Raw genomic sequence first — 22,629 nt, forward strand, 5'->3', positions numbered from 1 at the left:
GTATTATTATATACAGTTGCTAATATCTGCCTTAGTTACATGCGTATGTCATCTTTTTTGTTATTGTCATGGTGTGTGTTGACGAGTATAACTAAAGAAGTATTATCTTAGATTTGAGTGTTGTTATCGTATCACGCTTCATTTTAATAAATGATGTTTGTGTTTTATGTTTTATTTCATTGAACATTTCTAGTCTTTGCGTCTTATTTAATTTGCCGTTTGTTTTCAATGTTTTTTAAACTTATAAATACATTCATGTGTTTCCTGAAGGTCGTTTAAAAAGATTAAAACCAAACCAAATATAAGGTTAGAACTGGACACAACAAAAAAAAAACCTTCACACTTCAGTACATTTTCTGAAAAATTATTTATTTCCAGAGTAAAATAAATGATATGTTGCCATACAAAAAGTGTAAGAAAACGGACTAAGTCAAAACCTTAACTGCAGAGAGATCAGTAGAGGAGCAGGTCGTATTTGCCCAGATGCATCAAAGAGACGTCCGGGGAAATATTCAGTGTTGTTTGCTTCGTTTGCACACGCAGCTTCCTGTAGCATCCTTTACCTCAAATATCACGACCTAGCTTGAAGACACAGATTCTGTGTGTGTGTGTGTCTGTGTCTTTTTATCCCCACTAATGCAACATAATATAAATTGTCCAAAATCTTTAGACACACATCCCAAGATTAGATTATATATATATATATATATATAAAATTTATCCTTTCAAACACAGTCTAATGAAACGTTCTGGGCCTAATGAAAACAAAATATATTACTCCTAATCTTTCAATGTCAAAACATAAAAAATATTACTCTTGATTTTTTTTAAATCTTAGCTCTCCCACTAGGTGCAAAAGTCAAAAGAAAAAGTAAATAAACATTCTTAATTCTTAATTGAATAATCCCTTATTAAGACATATTAGGCTGAATAAACTCTGCAGATGTAAAAAACAAACATGGAAATGAAACAAACCTGCAGTCTGACACGAGACGAGAAACAAACATGGACATTTTAAAGAGGAATTGCACATTTGCACCAGTGTGTCGGTGCCCATGATCCAGCAAGAGAACAAGAAATTGAACAGTGCATGATGACATCGACACACTATTGTATGAAGTTATTCCTCTTGACTCTCTGATGGTTAAAACATCTAATAGGCCACTATAATAAACCCGTCAGTGTTTCCGTTCTCTTTTTATAATAAGAAAACTTCCTGCATCAAAATAAAATGCATTAACTGATCTCAACTATTCCTTTGTAAACACTTGGCAACTTTTAAATATGAATAACTGGTAAAGAACCACCCAAACGTTTTATCTCAAACACATCTTGCTTCTGAGAGCGACAGACAGAACACACAGTGCACTGACTGAAAGGAGGCTAATTATTTTCTCCACACAGATCACTGGGATCATGACCTAAAAAAATATGGCAACTATATTTGTCGCAGCATCTCGCCCGCTCACTAATAATCAACTAGGACTGAGCCTGACAGTACTGTAGAGGTTTTCTACCACCAAGTCAACACAGGAATTCACCGGCAACACGACGACACCTCGCTGATCACGTAAACGACTAAAATGGACCCTTTCAAAAGTTTACAGAGGACATGTCTCCTACTGCCTTAAATAACGTCCACGTTGTCCTTTTTTCCTGCTTTTACACAAACTATAAAACTGACTCCATATTTTCACAAAGCTCGTGGTCCTCTAGGTTATATATAAACTTTGTCCGGTCAACTGGTTTAGGGCCGTCCGTGAGTGAGGGGTAAAACTCGGTCGGGGTCATGTAGCCCTCGTGAGTCTTAATGTACTTCTTGTAGTTCCTGCGTAAGCAATACCATGTGGTGGCGTAGAGGAGGAAGGCAACGCCTTTCAAGATGATGGCGAGGCTCACGTACAGATGCCGGTAAGCCACGTTGTCGTACAGCAGGCAGGCGCCCCTTTCGCCGCAGTCCGAGCTCCAGAAAAGGCAAGTGGAGTCGATCCCAGCACCGAAGATCAGCGGAGGAGGGATGAAACCTGGAATACAGAGAGACAGCGAACTCTATCAGTTTCTATAAAAATGACTTTATGTTTTATTTGTCATATGTAGGTGAACAAAGGGTCGACAGCACAAAGACGAGTGCTGGACGAGAAGGACAGGTCGGCTCAGCAATGCAATAAGAGCAATTATTAAATTGAAATAAAATAAATGTCACTACTACACAGTAAACGTCTGTCTCAATACATCACTTCTCAGATTTAAAACCTCTGCTCAACAGACTTGAACAGTTTAACTCTAATAACAAGTATCTTATGTAAATGAACTTTGAAGTCTCCAAGTAAACATGTATTTTAAAGCCTGAACATTTCATCCTGTTTCGAGCTGTAATGATTGAATCTTTCTTGAAGGAACAGTTTAGGGACATTTTGTGAGATGTGTTGATTAGATTTCTTTGCTGGAGTTAGATTTTAAAAGTCTCTTGCCTGTGAGGCAGCGGTTAGCTTAGCATGAAGACTGGAAACAGAGGCATACAGCTAGCCTGGCTCTTTGTCAATAGACTGCATTTACATAGAGTTTTATAATCTTCACTAGCACTCAAAGGGCTTTACTTTGCAGATTCTCACACACACACACACACACACACACACACACACACACACACACACACACACACACACACACACACACACACACACACACACACACACACACACACACACACACACACACACACACACACACACACACACACAATATATATATTTATTCTTTCACTCGCACATCCCAATCTCATGCTGGGGCACAAACATCAGGGCAGGTTTAGTATTCAAAGTTTTGCCCAAGGACACTTTGACTTGCAGACTGGAGGGAGCCCGGAGCTGGGAATTGAACCCTGACCTTCCGTTCAGTGGGTGGCTGTGGCTCAGGAAGTAGACACATACAGAGTTTTCTACGGATCAGGCACAACATTAAAGCAAGTAGCTGGTTTTAATGTTGTTGCTGACCAGTGTAGTTCTCTATCGAGCCACTCTCTATAACTGGCAACTGGCTTCTTCTTTACCAAACAGAGTATAATACTAAATACATTTTAAATATGTTGTTCTTTCCCTTAACACAAGAAAAAACAAACAGTGACAAGCTTCAAAATAAAACCACATTGTGTCTCTTTCATGTCCAGTTTGCGTACGTGCGTCTCCATAATCTCATTTAGATTTTCTTAGTTCCATTACTCCGCCCACCTCCATCTGTTTTTCCACTGTCATCAACTGTAATGTCGTGTTTTAATCCACTTTATTTATTTATTCTCTGTGTGGAAATAAACAAAATCAATAAAGCAGCTGAGGTTCATTGGGTCATGCGTTTGTGTGAGCGATGAGATAATGTGAGTGAGGTCCGCACACGCACACGCACACACACACACACACAGGCAGTTTTCTTACCGAGGAGTCGCAGCAAAAGAAACAACACTCCGAGTGCGTATGATTTCAGCTCAGGGCTCACGGTCCTTAAGGAGAAGCAGATAGAAAACAGAGATTGAGATGTTTTCATCTTCAATTTGGATTCTGTCATTGTTCAATCGTTTTCACATATTCCTACACAAGCGGGGCCCTCCTGTATGTTCATATCCACAATCCACTACCTGATTAGGATGATGACGGAGGGCGTCTGGGCCATGGCTCCGACCAGGCTGCAGGCACAGATCACACACAGGAAGATGAGAAACGACTCCTGGCAGCCCGGCATCGGACACTTCCCGGGAACCGCCGTGGCGTATTCGCTTTCAGTTGATATGCAGCCGCATCCCGTCAGATTCTGTGAATGGATTACGAGGAAAACCATGTTATATCTGGTGCGCACTGCTTTTAACATTAAGAAGAAAAAACAGGTGTCAACGCACTGGAACTAAATGATGTGACCTTAGAAAAAGACAAACATTACTGATGAAACCTCTGTGGTGAGACTATACTCTCAGTAATGGGGCGATTTTATGCTGCTGAGCTGAGAGAAATGTGCATGTGATTTGACTGGAGAGGACAGGAGGATCACAAAGCACACGTGTAGCAGACTAAAGACCTTAGTGCCGTTAGATGCTGTTTGACGGTTTCCTCGTCGGGTGCAGCCGGCGAAGCAGGAGGACAGATACGTGACCCCGTTGGAGCCGCACACGGGGCTGATGGAGGAGGTGAAGCAGTTGCAGTGACTGATGCACGGAGCCTCTGGTTTCTCGCCCACCCGCAGCGTTCTGAACGGAGACAGGAAAAAAAAAAAACTGAGTGTGCTTTTGCACTGAAAGAGCCAACGAGGTCTGTGAAAGACACCGACAGAATCAAAGAAGCACTCGTGACCCTTTATCGGTAATACCACGGGTCTCCGGTGTACTTTTAACATCTCCATGGAAACTGCACTGTCGTTGCACCTGCTCGGGAGCAGGGGGGGGTCAGGCTGATCGAAAACCAGTAAAATCCTGAAGTCTCTATTTCCACATGGTCCCCATATGGACAGACAAATCCTACTCTCACAACGATGTAAACGCAGCAATAAACCTGACAAGTATTTTAGTTTTTACTGGAGCTAAAGAAGAAACTCTGAGCTGATGCAGATCGAACCTGCAGGGTAAAAAAAAAATATATATATTTATGTGGATCAAATAAAAACCTCCAAACACAGGGGTCCAGAGAAATGTTTGTTTTTCTGCACCGAAATAAAAAGGCAATGACAACAGCTTTATGGATCAATAACAGCTTCTGATGATCGAATATGGACTGAAGGACCTGACATTTACATCAAACACACACACAACACAAGTGCTTGTACACAATATTCACTAAGGTTTGTTGTGTGTCATAAAATCATTACTGTGTAAAAGACTAATTATTTTTCACCCTTTTCTCTCCTTTTCCCCCTCCCTCTTATAGCGTAGGCTCATAATGTGTGATGCTACGATACTGTCGTAGTGAGGAAATTAATATAACTGTCCTAATATTTTTGTCTTGTTTCTAATTTATTACTTTGTACTTTCTAAAAATCTCATGTTAATATATACAACATTTCATTTCATTTTTTGTGACACGTGTGACACTATTTGTATGAAAAGTACAATACAAATTAAGCATGATTGATTGATATAGTCATTTTAACAATTTACTGTATTGGGCTTTAAATGCAGTTTACTCGGTTATTGAGTTATTCTCTTACTCGTTGCCATATGGGACCGTCACTCCAGCGACGGGACCCGTGTCGCAGCCCAGAAACAGGAAGGAGACGTAGCAGGCGGTGGATATCAGGTTGACCAACATGGCCATGCGAATGGCTCCCAGCGCCGACAGGTTCAGCTTCTTCACCAGCAGACCGCCCATGAAGATCCCCAGACACGCACATGGAATAGCTGTCATACCTTTAAAAAAAAATAAAAATAAAACCAGTTTATTACACTGTCTGTTAGAATTAAATACTAACATGCACAGTGAGATTGTGCACAAGTTTGATCTTGACACAGACCTAACAGCTGGTTTGCTGAGGTGGTGGTGAGGTTGAACTGCTGCTCCAGGTACTTCCCCAGGAAGGCTGCGAAGCCGGCCACTACGGCGATCTCCATGCACGCAGCCAGGACGATGCAGGTGAACACGGGGTTCGACAGGAGGTGCTTGGTCACCTTGGGAATCACTGGACAAACAGGAAGAAGGAAGGATCACAATTAATATCCAAGTGCACAAGGGTTAGCAGGACAGACGGGATTTTCTTGATCGATGTTTGATTTAAAATAAATTAAATAACAAATTATACATCAATGAAATCTCAATGAATCAAACATTTCCTGCTTTAGTTTCATGAAGTATGTAAAAGCACATTTTCATTATGTTGATTTCTTCTACATTTAAAACATGTAAGCTGCTGCAGAGGTGGAACAAACTGCAACTATTGAGGTACTTTGCTTCAGTCCTTATTCTGCTTTTTAAAAGTCGTTGTAATTAGTTTTACACAGAAAACCTTCTACAAGTCAATAAAATATAATGGCTTTTTTAAATTATCACCTGCTTATTTACCACAGAAGTATAATATACTACACAATAATAATATAACCCAACACTGAAAACACTGTAGTGCAATGCACGCTCACCCCTGAGTTGCTGACAGCAGGTGGGGCTGTTCGCCGGCTCTTGGTTGCATACGACCCCGTTGCTGGGCTTTGGAGTCTCATAGTCTGCATTCAGAGAGGGAGGAAGCATAACCTGCTCGTTGTCTGCCCCCTCCTCCCTCGGCAGCGACTGAGGGAAGCCAAACATAAAGAGAGCCGAGCAAAAGAGTAAGGCACCGCACAGGAGGAAGCCTGCCCACCAGGCCCCGATCCACCGCGGGTCGTCTGGAGTGATGCCCAGCTTTTCTGGTGGAGAGGCACAGCAGGAGTCAGTGGAGCGCACGCACAGGGCAACACAAGGATACAATGCCTGAGATAATAATAATAAAAACTCACCGGTGTCAATGAAGATGGCATCCACATAGTACTTAGTGCAGAGGGAGCCGAGGATGAAGCCACAGGCGGGACCGAACACCAGCGTGGAGAAGAGGATTCCTGCACAGACATTACAAACAAATAACAACTTCAATGTTTGCTCTCACTCATGTGGGACTTTAAAGAATATGTGTATGGTGACAAAAACAAGTAGGACGGCTTTGTTAAAACACAAGGGAACATTGTCAGTGGAACGTCACCAACAAAAATCATTAGATGCTCTGTATAATAATGTGAATGCCTTTTAGATGAGGGATAATTTGTACCATGTGCGATCAAAACAATGGACAAACAGAATTGAAATGTTCCTCTGGGAAATACAAGAAGTAGTGTCACATTAGTTTTTTCTCTATGGAGTTTGCATGTTCTCCCCGAGTCTCTCCTTGTACTCCGGCTTCCTCTCACAGTCCAAAGACAGATTGTGGTGAGGTTAATTGGAAACTTGACTGTGGGTGTGAACGTGAGTGTGATTGGTTGTTTGTCTCATACGTCAGTGCTGTGATACACTGGCAACCTGTCCAGGTCGTACCCCGCATCGCCTAATGTCAGCTAGGATTAGCTCTAGCCCCCCCCGTGACCCTGAAGGCACGGTCATGTTTCAGAGGCAAAGTTTGGCAAATAAAACATTTGCTTCCTGTGGCACTGCAAATCACATGGGGTTAGACATTGGTGAACTTTGACCCGAGATATTTTCTTTGTTTATGTGGGACTGTGCACTTAAAAGGGTATGGTTTTGTTGTGTTCATTGTTTTAAAAGGTGAGAGAAAGACAAATGTCATTTTATCATGAAAGCAATTTTACACCCGATCAACATCAAGGAAAGACCCTGTGATGTTTTAGGTTTAATGTGCGTCTCTACCTTGCGAGTCTTGTTTGCTTTTATGTGGCTTTTCCAGAAGGTGGAGGGTTGAAGCTTGACAGAAAAACATTTAGGCTGCCGTGAAAGATCCAATCCAGCCACTTAAATCCACGAGGAGAGCGGTGGCAGCTCACACGGCGACTTTGCTAATTACAATCACACACGCCAAACCCCCTCACCATCGCTGGGTAACACACTGAACCGACAGTTACAAACACGCGTATGGACCAGTTGTTTTGCGTTGCCCCAGTTTGCTCTGGTGGGCAGCTGGAGATGAGAATATGGAGCCTGATCCCAAATCCTCATTAGAGCGCTGTCAGCAGGGTGAGAGTGTGATGCTGTGACTCAGACTACACGCAGATATTAACACACAAGTTCAGTTTGTCCTGTGATCTGTGTGTATAACTCGATTGTTGTGTGTTGTGTTGGACTGGTCTAAACGTTTCACAACAACGGCAATGCCATAGCTTCAAATGATGTCAAAACAAATGATATTATCACCGCTAACGCCGCTTCCTCCTCCTGCTTTCGCAGCGCGAGCAACATCCCGTTCACCGGCTGCTGTTTGCTCCGAGCATCGCCACTATCGCATTCGCTCAAGTAAACGATTTTTGCTCAAGTGCCAGAAGCAGCCACTTAATGAACATGCATGGAAACTGTGACTAAGCTTTGTGAGAGCGAGCGGGTGAGTGAGTGCACGGCCTGCTTCCTGCCTTGACCACCCACATAGGAAGGGAGTCGACCCATTTCACATAGTTTTAGCCCCATTCACATCATAGTTTATTCTTCAAATGAAGGAAATGGCTCACGGATTTGTTGTTAGGTGCGGCCACGGTGCCTATAAAGTAGCAAAAACAGGCTAATTTAGGCAAAGCGAGGGGTGAAACAAAAGCAAAGAGGTTTTCATAGTGGGTGGGAGCACATTTCTTCTTTTTCCACAAGACTGAAACTTTTTTTGAGGTGCACAGTCAGATACAGATGTGTGTCCGTTGGAGGGCAGAGCATGACAGGTTTCCCCCTGCTGGCGTCTTTGCAATATGTAAAGAAGGCAGGTAGCAGGAAAAGGCTAACTTCCTCTCTGCTGACAGTCCTAATGCAGCCAAATCTGAAACTACACTTTAAAACAACCGAGGTGAAACAACATCCTTTAACCACATCCAGCAGTCAGAGAGCTGCAGCCGCTGTGTGACTACAGCGAATTTGCCTGCGGTGCAGCAAATGAGGCGTGTGCGCTCTCGGCATCGAGTGTTTCCTTAGAAACCAAGTGTTGTCTCCTCGTAGCAACAACATCACAACTGCTCTAACCACAGGAAACCTCAGAGAGGAAGTTCAGTTCGTGAAATCACCTTAAGGGTAAGATGGCGGCTCAGCCGAAGCCCACGACTCCCAACGACCACAGAGGGGGATACATGTTTCAACTGAGATCCTGTGCCTGTTCCCCGATTGTGTAGGAAAGGCTGTCTCCTTGATGATAACATTGTGCCACAGAACGATTCCCGCATGAGGAAAAGATCACTAATCTAAGAAAGACCATGCGTTCCTTATCAATCTGCACCGCGTGAACAAGAAAGGAGGGGTGTGCGGTTTTTGAAGTTGGTGATAATGTCCTCGTGGAAAATAAATAAAAAAGCGTTTCATAGCTTTTTTTTCGTTTTTGTCTTGAGGTCAAAGGCAGCAGAAGAAAAGCATATGCAGCAAAGATCAGGGTTTTATAACAGGATTAAGCTGGTATGAGCATGAACTGGATCTTGTAGTCAAAACACAAGCAAAATGTCACGTCCAACACTGCTTCTGCTTGGTTTCTCTCATTTTCGCTTCATCCATGAGAATCTGAGACCTGAGATGTTGAAAATGAAAACAAATTTCTTTGGAAAGACTAAAAAGACCAAATCTAAACTTTCTCTGTTTAACCACCCAGATTGACCTTCAAGTTTTTAGGTCTTCATGCTAAGCTAAGCTAAAATCGAGAACTAACCGAGCCAGCCTTTGCGACAGAACCCTTCCCAAACCTCAAACTCAAAATCTTTTGTCCAAACGTGGCCCAGTTCATAACCTGTACGGGACTGTATAGTTTCATGGTGGAATATTTCGTGGCACATTACCTGTGTGAAGTTGCGAATTATTATTTTCACAGTTAACATGTTAATCAGCTGCCTTTAAAAGGTGCTTGTAAGTAGATTTTACTTTTTATTTTATTTTATTTTGGCTTCGGCCCCAAAAATCCATATAGGTCGAGCTCTAGTTTTGATTGTACTATGTTATATATATATATTCTTCTATGTATAGACAGACTTGTGTGTGCAGGGACTGAGCAGAGGAGATCAATTATATGTGAGCATAAATCTGAGCTGAGGGGTCTGCTTCATGTGAAGGATTCCCCTGGGCTTATACAGGATATATTGACATATTGGTTACTTTCATTATAAACTTCTCTTTCCCATCAACCTCGGTTCGCTTCCTCCTAATCTAATTGCAAACAACTAACTCTGACTGTGAGACCTTTGCTCTCAGGTCAAAAATAAAAAGACAACTGTGCCTGGACTGTACTGGGTCATATTTCATGTTTGTTAACGACAGGATTTAACAGAAAAAAAAGGAAAACCTAAGTTAAGCACATAAAATCTCCGTGAAGGACAATACACAAGCACAGCCGCGGGTCTAATCTTTGTACAGTACTTTTCCAAACTGCCTCTAAATCCCATTTCCCTTCCTGCAGTCCTGTTATGAGATAAGTACAAAACAAACTAATTTGTTCATGTTGTAGTTCGCCTGAGCCTTTTAGTATCCTGTGAATTATACTCTCAGGGGAGCATGTCAGATGCAATTCAATAACAAAGCTGGGCTCTAGCATTTTTGTCTCCCTCTAATATGTTTAGAGACCAAGTGAAAAGACTGGGAGAGCGGGCGACCGTCCACAAGGTGCATCCATTTCCGGATGTTAATCAAACCCCAGATGCATCACACAACCTTCACAGTACATTTGTAAAGTTACGTACATATTCGGGTTTATAGTTTTAATTTGGATTACTGCTTAAAAAGGTTTACATGCTCTAGTGTCCCAAGGGACACTTCGGCATGCAGAATGGGGACGTATGGGATAAATGTTGAATATGCAAGGACTATGCATTCACTTCAAAGTACAGAGAGCGTTTGTTTGTGTATGTTGTGCAAACTGTTGATCAGAATCTGTATCTCATGTGTTGTGATTTTGGTTTACCAGAAATGGAAGGTCGTGCTGTTTCACACACAAGCACATGAGCAGGTTATAGCACGTGTCCTGCATCGTACAGACATGTACAGAAGAGATGGTTGGAGCAAAAGACCGGGCTGCCCTCTTCTGAAAACCAGTCCTGAGAGTAACGTAGTGCCATGCAAAACCAAGTGGGAGGCCAATTTATCGCTGCTCGACAATTACACGAGGTTCTGCACAAAGCTATGAGAGGCCACGCTCCCAAAGTTTTGTTTCTTTAAACCATCCAACTCAAGTGCTTGAGATTTTAAACCAATGCATTGTGAGGTTAAAAAGAAAACGCTCAAGGCAAATGGAAATGTCAGATACATTACTGCTGCACAGTCCAGAGTTCATTTCCGCCTCTCACTGTACAAAGGGAATTCCTTCTCCTCCTCCGTTAATCCTGCTCAAGTTGCCTCAGTAATCCCCAGGCTAAATAAGAGCAGAGGGACGCTGCGTTGTGGGAGGCCAAACAAGAGCTTGTGCCACTTTCACATGGAGCCAGACTGAAGCCGAGTGTGAGCTAAATGATCACTGAAGATAAAGCCCAGAGCCAGTGTCCCCGCTGTCCATGATGCGGCCTGAGCATGAATTTATGTCAGACGGTCAACACAGAGCACGGACCAAAAAATAAATAAATAACAGTTTGGGGACAGAGGAAGAACATAAAGCAGACACAAGATTTTAAGGTCGTCTTAAAAGTAACGATTACATTTTAAGATTGTGAGATTTATGGAGCTTTCAAACACAGCAGCTCTCTCTTCCTCGGCTGCTGTATATCAAGCCCTAACATCCTCTGCGTAAAGACAGTTTTTTAAGACCGAAGGAGACTCAGGAGAGTAAATTGCTCAAACAGGCGAGAGACGTCAGACCGTTTCCTGCACGTCCGCCGACGGTCGGCTGGCATCACTCACTCCGACAGTTGCACAAAAGATTCAGACAATTATGACAACACCTTGACTGAGACGAATCCACGCACCGCACCTACAGTAACAACCTGCCATCTGCTTCCTGGCAACACGCTGCCTCCGCTCTCATCAGCTGCACAGAGACAGTTCAGCTGTTTACAGGAGTTTGTCAGGGATATTTTTTCTACCATGGTTGCAGCCATTTTTTATATCCAGGAAGAGCATAAACTTCAATGCTTCTCATCTATGGTGCTGAATAGAAAATGAGCCACATGGTAATGACTGTAATTATTTAGAAGAAAAGATTCAACATTTTTTATGATCCTGTGTGGCTGATCAATGATTCTGATTAAATCCTTTAATGATGCTGTCAGGCGTGAAGCTTTGCTAGTTTATACTGCGGTCATGTCTAAGTTACCGTATTTTTCAACCTGGGTCCTTTATGTATATTAATATGGGTGTGTGAATGAATGGTAATACAAAAACCTTCGGCAGGTCGCCCACCACTGGCAGCTGTGACATGCCGACGGTTCCCACATTTGATCTTATGGGGCAACTGGGATACTCCCAGAAACGCTCAAAATAACAATGTGAGGCTTTTATTGGTGAAATAAAAACACTTCAAGTCAACATTTCCTGGTCATTGTAGCCACTGCTGCCTGGCATGGCATGAATCATCTGGCATCTGGCATATATCCACTGTCTGGTACATTCTATTGTTACTGAGCTGGTGCCTAAACTGTGCAGCAGGCAAATAGCGTGACAATACTAATTCACCTCTAAACAGTCATTTGTAAATGGTGAAAATGTCCTTAATAATACTGTTATTCAACATGGATATGCTGTTTTCACTCGTTGTTTGTCCCTGTGGCATCTCACAGTTTTCCCTTAGTAAAAAACCTGATCTCACTAAAGCATTTTCTCCATTGACCAACATTATGAAAGCGTGTCTGTAAACTTTTGACAGAATTCTTCCAACTATAAAAAAGGTCATATTATTAATGTTACTTTATCATTGGAATTATTATAACCATCATTTCCGTTCTACATTGTATTTGTAAAATTTAAGTTGGACTACATTATAACCCACAGTACATATATGTGGAGGATCTATCTGACAAAACCACTTATAAAACATGACAGATACGGACGCTTGAGCCCTCCTGCACCTTGGTTTCTGCTTTTGGTTCCAACTCGGCCTTTTGCTGCACGTCTGCATGTCATTTCACGCTTACGTTGCCCCCCCCCCCCCGATATGTGTGAAAATGACACACATAAAAGGGGAAATGAGCTGGTGGCTGGACTTTTTTAACAAACTGCCGATTTCATCTCCTGTTGCGGTTCAAACGAGCCGTGTGACAAAGTGTGAAAGAAACACATCCTGGTGTTACATCCATGCTCGAGCGTTGAATAAAAAAAATAAAAATCAAATCAGTCAGGTATAGATAATTATTACAATAAATGTCACATATAATATACGTTTAAAGACATATTTTTGCTCCTGAGTGAAGATTGTGGTTTTAAACTCTTCTTTATGAGCAGAGAATCACAAGCATTTTAATAATCTGAGGTCTATCAGCTATGTGTTATACCTCCTCACTCTGCTTACATGATGTATAATCATTATATTGATATATCTTTCTGTCGTTTGCAATCACAGTGACTGGTCAAATCGCCAACTTGTTTAAATGTTTATACTCATATTTACCACATAGCCTGTTGGTCTGTGGGTTTCTTTAAACAGGTCAGTACATTCGACTTAGTACCGGCTAAAAACAGGGGCGTTTTAAGCAGCTAAACACAAGCTTAAGTTAAAAAGACACACGTCAGCATGTGTCTCATTTCATTAAGAAAATGCATTTCAATATCAGGTCAATATCACTCAAGTAAAAAGCAATTTAAGAGAGGGATTACATAATGTCCTGCTTCTCAAAATACTGCCTGGTAAATCTGCTGATAACAAATATGGACTCTGCTAAACACATTGTACCTGCTGTATTGAAATTTCAGGAAAAAATGAATAAATTAAAAGAAACTTCAAACACTCAAGGACTATTCTAACTTCCTGTCCGGTCTCTGTAAAGTTCTTTTTTCGCTGTCACAACTTATCTCCATCCTCAAGTCATTTGTCTGCAGGCGCTCTGAGGGGAACTGACGAAATTCTTATCTTACACTTCTCAAACCATCGGTCTGAGGACCCACTTCCTCGTCTATCTTTGGACGGAACTCAGACTCAGAGGCTCCGTGACACTCGCTTGACACTTAAGACGTGAACTTGTGAGCAACAAAAACAAGCAGGAAATTAACTAATTCAGACGTGAGAAATCCCTTCACTGGGATCAAGTACGATTTAAATTCTGTGAACATGTAGCAAAATCCAAAAGCCAGACATGATCAGGGTATGATGACGTCAGGGTGTGCGGGTCGCTGCGGCAGGATTAAAACACAAACAGGTAAAAGTCGTGCAAACGTCGACTCCGAGGTGAAGTCTATTTTAATGAGGTAGAGAGAAGATTAATGGCGACAAAATCTTCAGTGATCCATAAGTAAGTACTAACAGCATTAGACAACAGCTTTCACCAGAGGAAGTGAAGCCTCAGCCCACCTAAGTGGCTTTCAGCATCAACCTCAACTTCTGTCGTCAATGACAACACTACAAAAAAATGTTTCCCACTATATATAATGTAGCTTCTCTGTCCTATTAAGGACACCACGTATTGCCAAAAAGTCAACTTTTAATAAGATAAAAATCTAACTAACAAAAAAGCATTTGGGGGTTTATTTGGTAAGAAATTTGAAAAATATGTCATAAAAAATGGAAATACATGGATGGACAGTAATTTTTTTTTATCTCATTCTCATTTTATCTCTGTAAGGTGCAAGAGAATTGTTTGTTTCCCATAGATGCTCAGAGTTTACTCAGTTACATATTACAGTTCTAATTATATATGACAAGAACATTCACTTCAGAAAACTAAATTCTGCAGCTTCATGAAGCCAGAAACAGAAAACTATTTGCCATTTTAGCTTGAACCGACTTGACTCAAATAATTATAAAAAATTGTTGATGCTAATTTTTCCGTTAATAGAAAAGTTGATTACCAACTTATTGGTCCAGCTCTGGATAAATAAGTGAGACAAAACACTGGTTGGTTGGAGTGTTGGTCAGCTGTTCAGCCATGACCTAAATAACGAGCCAAAGCTTAAAGTGGGCTCTCGACTCACATTCAAATGCCATTACATCAGCATGATCCGCCTTTAACTTCAGCTTACGTCCAAACTTATCAAATTTGAAACCAGCACTCTGCACATGTGCGTCTATGACGTGACATCAAATCAGCATTTTCTCCTCTTGTCGACGTTTAACTTGCACCGAAGCAGACGATTGTTGAGACGGTTTCAATGAGGCCATATGGTCGCTGTATAAAAAGTGCAGCTCAAGGACACATTTAAAACTATTAGCTTTTTGACCTCGAGGATGAGCGGTGGGGTTACTGCAGAGCGTCGTCCAGGCTGCGGCCGGCCGACAACACAAGGCTTCTCAGAGGCTCTCAACACCCTGTCATGTTAAGCCGAGCTCTGGCTCAATCTAAGCCTCTGAGAGGTCGAGGCCCGAAGTGGGAGGTCAGCGCCAGGCCTCGCTCCCTCATATCAACGGTCTCCTTTAACAGACTCCTGATACGAGTCTAGACCGCTGATAATAGATTATGTTTATGTAACAGCACAATCATGTGACTGACACAACTGTACATGCAGCTTGTGTTGTACGACATCTTTAATTCCACAAAACAAAGAATTGTTTTACTGCTTCACCACTGTTTCATAAAGCTACTGTCCAGCCGTTTACAGACACGACCTGTGGGTAAAATCCAGAGATCTGGTTATGGAGTTTAACCAGCGTTTGCCTTTCACACATGCACAACGCAGCGGCAGGTTCTCTGCACAGACGCGTTCACAACAGCCACAAATCTTCAGCATTATTCAGGTGAGAGGTGGAGCAGCCAGATGCAGCAGGAAGTGACAGAGACAGGAAGTGATGCAGTAACTCTGCTGCAGAGATCACATGATTTTCTTTACAACACACACACACACACACACACACACACACACACACACACACACACACACACACACACACACACACACACACACACACACACACACACACACACACACACACACACACACACACACACACACACACACACACACACACACACACACGTCGGTTCTTATCACCACAAACTCTCTTGACATCTTCATCGGTGTTTTCCACGTTAACGACACCGCTTTTTCAGCGGGAGATATTAGTTTTCTTTTTGTTTCTTTCATTTCTAAAATAGCTGAATGCTAATTATACTGATATAATAATTAATTCAAACCTCACTTTATATGTCAGATATTGTTTTTGTTAAATTAATAAGTCACATCAGGGGCAGCGGCAACTGAGCTGCCCCATTATTTAGTGACAATACAGAGAAAATTCCCTCAAGTAAAACACACTTCTGTGTAATGGAAAGAAGAAAACAAGCAATGGAATAAACCCACAAAGTCAATAAAAACCCACATCTGGCCCTCTGACATTATGTAAGACATGGGTAAGAACACTGTATGGAGTGTTCATTTCCAGTGTTATCTAACTGATAATTACCACAATAACAGAATCTGATAATAATAGATCCTGGTAATGGACGGAAATTATATGTGGGGGAAAAACAGCTGTCGTATTTAATGTAAACCAACAAAAGACCAGCTCATAAAACTCCCAGTGTGGATGAAGAGCTGCCATCATGTTCCGAACTCAGACTTTTCCATTTGCTGTGATTCATGAAGATTTGATTTTACGAGTCCTGTGTTTTCCAGGCAATTTCTAGGAAACTCAGTTTTTACTCAGAAATTACACAGATAAGGGAAAAGAAGAAGCAGTTAGTTATTGAGAAACGGTTATGTTCGAGGATTTGCGCAACTAGAATTAACGCCTCCACCAACAAGTCACGTTCCAGTTCCAGACTTATATAATATATATGTATTTAAGACGTTGATAGAATTTAATAAAATATATTATGTCTATTAGCAGAACATTATGTCACTGTAAAGTTGACCTTTGACCTTTTGGATACAAAATGTAATCACTCCATCGTCTTATCCTTTAGACACTTGTGTTAATGTTGTCATAATTAATGTCTAAATGATTAAGTTATGGCTAAAAAATTGCTTTGTGAGATCACAGCGAGTTTCCCCTTTGACAACCAAAATATAAACGGTTCATCCTCGAGTCCAAGTGAACGTGTTCGACAAACATGAAAAAAACGTCCTCAAGGCATCGATGAGATATCACGTTCACGAGACTGCACGTGCAGATGTTCGGACGGACAACCAGGAAACAAATGTTGGATGTCTTGTAAAAACTACTAAATTATTCAGTGAGTAAGTGAAAAATAGTTGATAAACAGATTTTCATGAAAGCCCCTGTTTTCATGATACATAATATTTCATGTTACATCATATTTAGATATTTCTATTTCTATAGATAGTTGAGGTGTATTTTTGATTTGATCAAAATACATTTCCAAAGAGTGTGTATCCAGTGTGTCTGCCTGTAATTCTCCAGTTTGGAGGTCAATGGCATGATGCTACTTTAACCTGACATGCAGTGACTTAATCTCTGAGTCCAATTAACCCCGTGTCATCACACTCCAACTATTCCAGGAAGCACTAAAAGCCCCAATTAACCTAAATGATTCCAGCATTAGTTTGCACCAACTGGGGTTCGTTTGTCCTGCAGATTTAAACTGTACTTTTGAGTTGAAGTATTTGTATACTAATATTTTTAATATTTGTAATATTTGTATTGCCAGTGTGCTGCTAATTGCCTAGTGAGGATTTTTATGTATGGTGTATGGGTGTGGCTGTATTGTAATTGAAAGATTGGATGATAGTCATTATATGTGTGATAACATTTTTGTATGAATCTGTGCCAGACCGGCGATTTCCAAATATTACAGTAACACAACCTTCGACTGCTGTTACAACAATAATGATGTTCTCTCTTTGTGCCATAAGATTACATAAACAGAGAAGGCATGTTTTCAAACAGGCCACTGATGTGATGTCAGACTGCCAACTCTACGAACACTGGGTCAGCAAAGTAGTGAGAGAGTGCGAGAGACATAGAGGGAGAGGAGAAGGGAGGGAGAGACGGGCAGATAGACGGTGGGTAAGAGTTAATGTAACACAGCAGAGCGCAGTCATTCTGCCCTGCTACACTGGTCTGTTTACAATCCAGCTTCAGATGTTTGCTCAGAGCTGGGACGGAGCGGCACACAGTCTCCATTGTTGGGCGGTGGGTGGTATGGGATGAGAGTGCGGAGGAGAAAGGGCACGAGACCGGAGCAATGACCGTCTCTCGACTGGAGGGCCGCAGCTGCTCTATAGAAGACGAGGAGCTCAGAGAGGGCTGGGACCGCTCCACAGCAGCTGGTGGCAACTTCCATGGTGGTTGGCTCGGCCTAATTGACAGGATAGAGATGCCAACAGCCCGTTCCCCCCACTTTCTGCAGGAAGACGCGAGAGGCAGGCGCACAGCCAATTTTTACAACGCCGTGTCTGCCACCAATTACTGTGAAGCACTAATTGTGCTGCATCCTGAGGAAGAGGAGAATCGGTTACGCAGGCCAAATGAGGAAGGGGTTTTGAGGAAGAAAAAAGTTGAATGGGAAGTAAATGCCTATACGCATAGGTGATAAGGCCGAAATCCAGAGTAAAGGTGCATTCATTTTATGTCAGAATTTATCAGTCTAATGTTCAAAGCAATAAATGTTGATCCACTTCCTTTAGACTTACCTTTAGAGTCTAATCACATTAAGCTTTAATGTTTTTAAGTAACAAAAAAAAATGGAAATAGATTGATTTCACATCATCAACCCTTTGTTACCTTCACCAAGGGGGTAACTTGTTTGCAGGATTATGCAAAAACCACTAAACCCATTTCCACCAAACTTGGAGGAAGGATGTGGGGTCTGGGAAGAACTCATTACATTTTAGTGCAGATGTAAATTAAGGGGCGGATCCCCGATTGGTTTTTCACTATCTTTAACTATGTTTCATTAGAAACAAGAATGTCACTCAGAAGAGTTCACACCTCCACCGACACCAAGTTTCACACACTCATAGATATCAGTTCCCTAAATGTACCGGATTTTTTCATCAAGTTCTATTAAGGGAAAATGTCAAAAGGCGTTAATGAGAGCCTTTCAAGCTTGTTGAGTCTTAACATACCTATTCACACCAAGCAGGTAGAACTGGAAAATCTGATGAACATCAGACAGTACCGGATGACACACATACTGTAACAGCAGCCTCATTAATTCACACACCTTCAATCAGAAGCATCTCGTTCCAAATGCAAAGGTTCGGATTCACAACTTCACAAGTGAATCCAGGTATTTTGACGTGGTGGGAACTGGCTGTTGAAATGTAACTTTATCCTGTTTATCTGTCTGAGGCTCTAAGTACTCGATACAAGTGGCTAAGGTGAACGAAATAAGTTTAACTATGTTTACTATGTCGGCTGTCTATGGCTCAGTGTGCTAGTATGCTAAACTTTGCTAATTAGCAGTTAACAAAAACAGTTTATTCACCTCATGACCATAAACATCTCGTTTCCGACGTCTAAAGACATCACGTCCAAGTAAACAACCCCTAGTTTTGCCGGTATTTGGTCATCTTCTTCATCTTCTCAAGACCAAGAATTCAGTACATGGTTGTTGAGATAAATTAGGAGCAAAAAACGGTGGAACGACCAACTGAAAAACATTTTTATCCAGAGTTCACATCACTAGCATGACTAAAAACATAATTAACCCCTTTTGGACTCCATCCATCCATCCATCTTTGAGGGTCATGGGGGGAGCTGGAGCAAACTCGAGCAGATTTTGGTCGAGAGGCGGGGTACGCATACATTATACATTCTTATTATATCACTGCAAAACTATCAACCATCCTGTACTGTGACAAGAAAAAAACAACAACATTTAACTCAATTAAACAAATGGAACATGACACATTTGGATTAGACGTAAGATTCTGTTTTCCCACTGAGTAAGTAAAAGTTGACTGAATCAAACAGTCAATTATAATTACTGCCCATCTATTGATCAGAGTCCATTTAATTAGGCACTGTTATCCCTCACTCTCCACCATCAATGATATGGGGATTAAGTGCTGAACATGCTTCTGAGTAATCCTAGGAGCCCACGGAGAAACCACTTACACACCACTCAATCAATGAGGCTACGGATTTGTGGTAAAGCCACGGGCGCAGTGTGAATCTGTATTTCCTGAGCAAAGTCCTCGGCCAAGGTCGGGACTGCTCGTTTTTTATTCTGAAAAATGAGCAGTTAAGTGTAGGACAAGTCCACGATGGGGGATGACCGGCGGCCTGAGGCATCATCCGCGTAACGACCGGGCTCAGCAGAGGGAGAACTGCATCCTCTACAGCAGAGGAACGACTCAGCATTTCAATCCATAGTCACAAAAAAAATACAGCCAAACAACCGGCTGTTTCTGTGGCAACGGCTTGTTGATGCTGCTCTGTTTATGATCCGTCTCCTCCCACCTCTTACCCCCATGCTCCTCCCCCAGTGGATGACAAAAAAATCCCCTTTTTAATCAGCAGTGACAGAGCCTGACCCAGATTGCCTGGAGAGGGCTGCGTGGTGTCGTGGTTTAGGTTTTACTGGAGTCACAGGGTTTCGGGATGGAGAGAAAAACCTGCCACACACATGTTCAGGCCGAAATAAAGGCAAGGTGCTACATAGAGGACTGTTCTGGCCACTGAGTCACATCTCCACCCCTGCAGATGGCGATCTAGGAAAAAACCATAGAAACATGTCTGTGGCCATAGCCAGAAGCTTCAACATACGGCTCTGTGGGATCCGGTGAGACGGCCCCGAGGGTCTCACATCTGATATCCATCGCTGATCCATTTCATACAGAGGTCTGACCCATTTACCGGCTTCCAAACTCACACTTGCTCAGTTCCCTGACGACCCGGCTGAGGGACGAAAGGTTCACCAGGCCAGAGACGTTGGCCTCAATCTTGAGTGGGACTGAAAATGATCTTCAAAAGAGCTCGTTCCACAAAAAATTAAGGCCGACTTATTTTAAGCCTAAAAAGTTGACCATCCTGTCCCCAGCTCCTAACTCAGAGATTGGGGCCACTGCTGACCAGTTGCATCAAACAGCAAAAAAAGAGCAGAAAGAGTCTCATAAGTTTATGCAGCTGACATCTAAATGAAATCTGAATATTATTCTGATCTAAAGCACAGTTAAAGTCAATCTTTGATGGCTGACATGAAGCAACTGCTTTTCTGCTTGTGGACAACAGACGGACATGTTTTACTCTGTTAAGTTAACTAGTACACGTCAAGCAGCGCTCGCATTTATGGGGAATGTGCGTCAATAAATACCAACATTTTTACATGGCGCTCTTGTCCACATTGCTTTTTAATTTACCTTTCACTAACACATACATATATATATATATATATATATATATACATATATACACACATATATATATACATATATATATATATATACATATATATATATATATACATATACATATATATACATATATATATATATACATATATATATATATACATATATATACATATACATATATATACATATACATATATACATATATATGTGTATATATATATATATATATATATATATATATATATATATATATATATATATATATATATATATATATATATATATATATATATATATATACACACACACAACACAGACGAAAGCAGAACAACATATGAATCAGGTTTAATCTATATATATATATGTTTATGAATGAGATTAAACCTGATTCATATGTTGTTCTGCTTTCGTCTGTGTTGTCAAAAACAAACAGTGTGGGATTTACCTTTGGATGTTTACACGTGATCTAACCACACCAGAGATTGTGGCAAAACATGCACTGACATAATTATGGAGTCTCAGCCGTATGATTCCACCAAAACACCAGATTGACTGAGGTGACTCACTCCAGTGACCATATGAGGAGGCTACTACACAACATGATGACACACAGCAGAAAATCTGGGAGTGTAAAAACCAACCGTGTGCGACATTCACACCCATCTGAGGTTCATTTAACATTCTCAGACAGATTTGTGAACGCGCCCCATCTGATTCATATCAGATCCACGTGTAAACAAACAACTCCTCAATCCGCTGGTATCATCTGGGAAAAACAGCAACGGAAATCTAAAACGAACAGTGGACAAATTAGCTTCATGTGTTTTGCCACATCACTGCCCAGGAGTGAGACACGACCACATAAAGCCGCTTTGAATTCGGGATTATGTCCGAGTGGGTCCATGTGAGAACGCAGCAGGATTATGTCATGGGAATTCACCGCGAGCGAGTGGGCACGATGATGACGTTTCAGGGTGATAAAGATCTTTCTTACACGTAGAGGATGTAGAAGATGCCAACTTGGAAAGACAACAAGATTTGGGTGATAAGAACCGACAGTGGTGTCGATGCTGCGCAGCAGAATTTACACGTCATGTCCTGCCTCACGTATTTGCTCTACTGTGACGCCCCCCCCTCCCCTGAATGCGTATGGCCCACAGAATCTCCTGTTGCCTTCTTGTGTGAAAGGCAAAATGTGAAAAAGGTCCAGACCCCATTGTCGGCTCATTTTCCGGAGTTCATGACTGAAAACGGCTTTAGATTCAAGTAAAGACGGCAGGCTCAAATTGAATTAATCCCTTGAATTTGATGAAAGGTCCACTAATCAATCACTATGATTTGAAGCAGGAGCGAGTCTGCAGTCACCCTCGGCTCGGCCTTTGTCGGCTCAGCTCCTCTCTGACTTCTTTACACGATGTGATACTCAGGAGTATTTGGGGATAATTAATGATCAGATTTGAGACAGAAGCATCGTGTCGACCTGTTGGAGACAAGATAATCTGATGTTCATTGCCCTGTCTACCCTCGAGGACCAGACGGGGGGTAGAAACAGGGGGGGCTGTGTTCGTCATTCAGCTGGTACAGCACTGAGCCTCCTGTCGCACACACACACACACACACA

The 22,629-nt window shown here is 41.8% G+C and overlaps 1 protein-coding gene across 1 annotated transcript in view; it reads right to left on the bottom strand.

Annotated features, from left to right (window-relative positions):
• Window positions 1–348: 348 nt before the first annotated feature.
• Window positions 349–22,629, bottom strand: part of slco3a1 (solute carrier organic anion transporter family, member 3A1) — a 36,498-nt gene continuing 14,217 nt past the window's right edge. Inside the window, exons 3-10 of the mRNA XM_034588564.1 lie at window positions 6,461–6,559; window positions 6,107–6,370; window positions 5,488–5,652; window positions 5,185–5,383; window positions 4,063–4,231; window positions 3,629–3,801; window positions 3,429–3,493; window positions 349–2,024 (exon numbers count right to left, since the gene is read on the bottom strand). Of these exons, the coding sequence (XP_034444455.1) occupies window positions 1,672–2,024; window positions 3,429–3,493; window positions 3,629–3,801; window positions 4,063–4,231; window positions 5,185–5,383; window positions 5,488–5,652; window positions 6,107–6,370; window positions 6,461–6,559 (1,487 nt within the window). The 3' untranslated portion in view covers window positions 349–1,671. The remainder of the gene's footprint in view (window positions 2,025–3,428; window positions 3,494–3,628; window positions 3,802–4,062; window positions 4,232–5,184; window positions 5,384–5,487; window positions 5,653–6,106; window positions 6,371–6,460; window positions 6,560–22,629) is intronic.

This window comes from Hippoglossus hippoglossus, chromosome 6, assembly GCF_009819705.1.
Source record: "Hippoglossus hippoglossus isolate fHipHip1 chromosome 6, fHipHip1.pri, whole genome shotgun sequence".
NCBI classification, from domain to species: domain Eukaryota; kingdom Metazoa; phylum Chordata; class Actinopteri; order Pleuronectiformes; family Pleuronectidae; genus Hippoglossus; species Hippoglossus hippoglossus.